At 37.5% G+C, this 6,000-nt stretch overlaps 1 protein-coding gene across 4 annotated transcripts in view; it reads right to left on the minus strand.

The window, feature by feature from the left end:
- Positions 1-899, minus strand: part of MECOM (MDS1 and EVI1 complex locus) — a 302,674-nt gene extending 301,775 nt beyond the window's left edge. For 3 of the 4 annotated variants that reach the window (XM_063621591.1, XM_063621586.1, XM_063621585.1), the window contains exon 1: positions 562-899. In XM_063621591.1, coding sequence (XP_063477661.1) covers positions 562-852 — 291 coding nt within the window. In that variant the 5' untranslated portion in view covers positions 853-899. The remainder of the gene's footprint in view (positions 1-561) is intronic. The other variant, XM_063621587.1, reaches the window with a different exon arrangement.
- Positions 900-6,000: the final 5,101 nt, after the last annotated feature.

A 6,000-nucleotide genomic window follows, 5' to 3' on the forward strand; every position in this document is an offset into this window, starting at 1 on the left:
AAGAACCACAACATAATTCAGTGATGAGTACAGTGCTTACATTCTGGAAGTATGTATAATTAAAGCAGGGTTATCAAAAGAGAGGGAAAATATATTAGAAGAACATAGCACAAAATGAAAATAAAACCAAATTAACTCATAGCCACAAAGTAGAGAAAGCAAATGTTTTCCTCCAATCCTCCAACTCCCCACCCCAAAAAAGATAAAATGCAATAAACATGTCATATGATTATGCTTGTTTGCTAATGCCACATGCTACATATGGTCATAGACAATGTTTCCAAATGTTAACTATAAAATCATATCTTCTTCCTTTAGTATTTTTTCAAATCAATACTATTCTTTGACCATATATTAGGTTGGGTTCCTTCCTATCATGCTATATCTTTAAGCAATACATTGCTTGTATTAAGAAGTGAGATTGTAAAGGAAGTTTAATCTTAAAAACCTGTTGAAAACATATTGTAACAAATATAATTTGCTTATTTTGTGGCTGCTTAAACAATCTCTTCTTTACACAGCTGCAATATATAAATGCGTTAACTCAAAATATATTCTTACCTCCCATCCGTAACTGGGGTCTTTCAGGTTTGACCTCTGCTCTCCCACATAAGGCCCAAACTTTTCACCTACTTCGATCTTCCTTTTGGTCCATATTCCTAGTCCTGCTCCAGGCATATTTGACTCTCGAAGTTCAAACTCAGCAGGAATGGGGATATCATCAGGGATGTAGATGGGGGCTTTGTAAGGAGAACCCTCCTTTGGCGTGAATGCTTCACTGGATGTGGCAGGAGAGCATGGCTCTTGAATATTGAGGGAGGGAGTGCTGGCTACTCCATCTGCATCTGGCATGTCTTCCAAAGGTATTTCAGGGTAGGTGCCATATACACACTCATTGTCTGTGAATAAATAAGAACTTCATGAATTCCTTCTGATATTGAAGAGACAAAATTCCACAGGGGTAGCCACCTTATTATGTTGTCCTTTGAAGGCTAAATAGGAAAGACCATTGTTACGATGTGCCTTCATTAAAATCTTTATTATTCACAGGCCAGGGAGAGGCTAGAGATTACGGCCTCTGTGGTTTATCTGTGGTGAATCCATAAATCAAATGAGCTAATCCTCAATTGTCAATACTTGCATGGGCTAGTTCAATTCATTATCCATCTGGGAAACAATCAGCAACTTCATTATTGGTCTGACTAAAGTACAGACAAGAAGTAAACGTGTGTAACTACAACCCCCAAACAATTCCAAATTGGGAGCTGACAGGATTCTAAATTATGTTAGAAAGTTTTGTCATGCAATGTTATCTTGGAATAAATGCAGGAGAGTCATCAAGAATTCCAAAGGCTGCCATGTGCAACAAGGCTTAAATGTGTGTGGCAGGATTATTTATTGGAATATTACTTTGTGTTTTTTCTTTCTCTATATTTCCTTTCCAATTTTGAACATGTCACCAAGCCCTTGGTATTTCCTTGCCTCAGTAACTTATGCAGAGCAGAAAGTTAAAGTTACCCGAAGCCAGTGATGCCTCTGGATATTCGTAAAAGCTAAAATCGTTAAAGAAATTAGGTAAATTTTCCAGCAGGGAAAGAGAGAGGAAGGGTCCCTTGACATGGACCAGAAAGACAGAGAATTTCCTCCAGACTGAGAAATGAGGGAGATCAGAAAAGCTTTGTATGGGGCACTGCTCATCTTTACGGAGCAGCACCTGGGGAGGTGGCAAGACCTTTGAGCAGACAGCAGGGTTGCGTAGCTAAGAGTTAGGACACTGAGCACTGAGGCCCTGAGGACCCCCAAGGCAGCACGGCGCCACACTTGAAGTAAACGAGTGGACCATGGGAGACCTTAAGACCTCTATGAAACTTGTGTGGGGATTTTATGAAACCAGTCAAAGGGGATTTCAGTTGTCTTAGAGCAAATGAATGCATGTTTCTTGTCTGCTAGGATTACAAATTGAAAGTCATACCTGATTTGTTTGACTCATAGAACTTCAAGGAAAGAACTAAGAAAAACAAATGAAAATTACAAAGAAACAGACTTCAATCGAGCTAGTCAAAGGTTAATAATTTGAAAAATTAGCTGAGTGTGGTGGTATGCACCTGTAGTCCCAGCTACTTGAGAGGCTGAGGCGGGAGGATTGCTTGAGCTCGAGAAGGCTGCAATGAGCTATGATTGTGTCACTGCACACCAGCCTGGCAAGAGAGGGAAAGCCCATATCAAAAAAAAAAACAAAAACAGAAGGTAAAATGGGTTGCCTCCAGCTCCATGATCAGGGTTCTACTACAGCCTGGATAACCCCAAGTTAAGGATGATGCATCATCCTTAACTCGTGCATCAAGTTGGTGATTAAACTAGGTGACTTTAAGACCCTAACAACCCTGCAGTTCTATAAATTAAAGTCTTCTAAGAGACTTTTTTGGGCTAGAAGATAGAAGACTTTCATTATTCAGATTCATTATTGTAACAAACTATAACACTCATTAGCAATTGCCCATCAAGTAATGACTCCTGTCTCTTAAAGTTTTGTAAAGTGTAAAGTGAGAGTACATGCAAAAGTAATGTTTAATGAGATGCTTGGTTCTTGGTTCAAACACTGAGATAATGCCATTTAAACCAAGCACATAACTGAATTCCAGAACCCAACCCTATACCTATGGGACATAGGTTCTCAACATACAAGCTCATTATCATTCAAGCTCAGCATGTCCAAAATCTTGTACCTTATCATCTGCCCTCAAATTGAGTCTCTTGTCCACTTTCCTTTTTCTGCTATGAATACTATCTTTCTCTTAATTATTCATGTTTGAGGCTTTAAAAAAACATAGCCATTTTCTCTCCTTTGTCTTCTAAACTGTTTAGTCACTAAATGCTATTTGTTCTTCTTGCAAGATTCTAACCTTCATCCAACTCTTTCAAATCCACATTTTCATACCTAAACATTTTCATAGTCCTTTAAATGGGTCTCAGCCTCCAGCTTCTTTCCACTATCCATCAACACCGAGCCTGTTTGACACTGCTGAGTTTACCTTCCTGGCAGATCTATTTTCCTGTTTGACAGCCTTCAATAATCTCCAGTGTCTGCAGGTAAAGTATAAACCTCTTAGGCTTGGACTAAAAACTCTGTCGTTTTGAAACCATTCTTCCTTTCCATCTGATTCTCAATGCTCCTCAAAGGGAACCCCCAAGCTAGAGTAAAGTTATTACTCTCTTCTGAGCTCAGTGAGCATTTCTTCTTCAGTTCTTCCTGCCTGGCACTCCTCTCTCTGCTCCTCTGCCCAACAAACTTCTAGTCATCCTCCTGAGTCAAATTCCAGCTGGTCCTATCACCATCCCATTTAACACTAGTATTCTTTTCCTTGAATTATTACACAATTTTATCCCTCAGTTTGGCAATCGAATACCATGCATTGCTGCTTATGGTTTAATGTGTATGATTGTTTCATTCCCAACTAGGAAATAGGTCCATGATGGGAAACACTAGGACTCTCACTTTTTCAGAATTGTCCAAGTGATCTGCATATAGGTGTTTAGTGAACACTTGTTAAATATATAATTAATCTAACATATAATTTTATTAAACTATGAATCCAAATCAATACTTTTTTACCAAATATAGGAAACTTTTGATCCTACAAAGCACCTTTAAACCTACAGAAATAGAACATGATGAATTGTCAACTTTTCTCCAAACCCAACATCAAAGGAAACAATTTTAATAATTCTCCAAAGAAAAATTATCAGAGAAGTATACTTTAAGGTCCAAACATACTCAACAAAGTCCATCTAATTTTAGCCTTCAGGGAGATTTTGCACTTCAACCTAACATTTAAAAGCTCACTAATGGTCTTAGTACAGGTAAAAACCTATAAAAACATCTCTTCAGAACTGTAACATTCAACTACTGTAAATGCAAAGTTATTTTACACATTCTTAAAGAGATTTCTCCCCCATTGTTAGAATTTTGTTTTTCTTGAGAAATAGAAATTGTAAAACATTGTGTACTCTATAAATGTGTCCATGCAAGCAGGAGGAAACCAAAAGGCACCAAAATAAATAGAACAATATTCCTACAGTAATTATCTATTAAAGATCAGTAAAATTTCCCCTACTTCCTCATAGAGTCAAATCAGTCATACTTTCAGTTTCATGAAAGTGATCTTTAAAAAAGGATAGAGGCTGGGTGTGGTGACTCACGCCTGTAACCCTAGCACTTTGGGAGGCTGAGGCAGGCGGATTGCCTGAGCTCAAGAGTTCGAGACCAGCCTGGGCAACATGACGAAACCTCATCTCTACTAAAAATACAAAAAATTTGCCAGGCATAGTGGTGCATGCCTGTAGTCCCAGCCACTCTGGAGACTGAGGCACAAGAATTGCTTGAGCCCAGGAGGCAGAGGTTGCAGTGAGCCGAGATCACCTTCTTGCACTCCAGCCTGGGCAACAGAGTGAGACCCTGTCTCAAAAAAAAAAAAGCATAGAGACAAGCCCATCTGTGCCCTCCCACTGGCATAGCTTATCCCGTGACCTCTGAATTACCCACAAACTCTCCCAATGCATAATCTAAGCGAGTGCATTTAGATTTCAGTTCCTGTGGAGACAAAATACACGTGTGTGCCCAGGCAGCTGCACAGAAGAATTTTAATTTAAAGCCTGAATGCAATTCTGCTTACAATGACAAAAATGTACAATTAAACCTAAAGAACAACTTATATAGGTCAAGTAAATTCACAAGAAGAACTCACGGACCTATTCATCCATATGCAAGCACTAAATATGTATGCAAGCGCAGGCAATGTGTTTTCAAGCCACTTTTAATCTAATATCATCCAAATTAAATATAAAAAAGGCTGTGATGACAAAAGTGAAAATATTAAACTGCTGAGTTTTACGTATCAAAACATGCAACAATATTTCAATGTAATCTAGCATTATGAAATTTTCAACAGCAAATGCAGTTTATCACACCACATTGAATATTTGCGTAAACCAAAATAAACTAATGCCTCCATATACATTACTAAAGAACTATCCAAAAAGCTGCTAAAACATTTCATCTAAATGATAAATTACTTCAATTATCATATTGCCATTAAATCTCTGTTATCGGGGAAAAATTGGTAGATCCTTTCCCTCAGCTATAACTATAGTTAATTAAAGCATTTCTCAGATATCACACTGACAGATTGGGCACATTTACAATAGGTAAGTATCAGGTAAGAAGTGCCATATATATCAGTGGTCCCATAAAGATAAATAACGCTTGTAACTTCTTGGAGCTGAGCTGTCTGCTACTGTAATTTGCTTCATGCATCCTTTAGGCATGTCATTGACTGAGTGAGGAAAGAAAGACAGCATATTTTTGGATTTGAGACAAATGATTTGGTAAATTGCTCTTGGAAGTCAGCCTCTTCAATTCAAATTTTAAGTGTTCTAATTTCCTCAGAGACCAAGGGAAAGGCCACATTTTGATTAGATTATATTTATTTATATGTGTCTTTGAATAACTACCATAGGTTTCCACTTGAGAAGTATTCCATTTTGAAAACATATCAGAACCTTCAAAGAGAAGAAACTGCAGAAATAATACCAATAATAGTAACTTCCATAGGTGTATCCACATTTTCTCATTTTAAAGCTCAAAACAATCCATTGAGAAAATGATGATAAGAATAATCTTCCATTTTGCAGATGTAGGACCTGATATTCAATCTATCCAAAGTCAGCTGAGACTAGCTGGGTGTCCAAACCCAGTCCTCCCTCTAACTCTTAGGCAACTTGTTTTTTGATCTTTAAAGATATGTTTTAAAGTTCGTTTGTTCTATCAAAATTGTAGCCATAATGTGTGAATACTTTGGTTTTTTACTTTTTCACTGGATTATAGTTTATTATAAACACTTCCTTATGTATATTTTACTATTTTCTAAAACTACGTTTAATTGCTGTATAATATTCCATTATATGAATCCACAATAGCTGAACTACTTCCATGGCTTTTAT

This window comes from Symphalangus syndactylus, chromosome 17 (genome assembly GCF_028878055.3).
Source record: "Symphalangus syndactylus isolate Jambi chromosome 17, NHGRI_mSymSyn1-v2.1_pri, whole genome shotgun sequence".
Taxonomy (NCBI): domain Eukaryota; kingdom Metazoa; phylum Chordata; class Mammalia; order Primates; family Hylobatidae; genus Symphalangus; species Symphalangus syndactylus.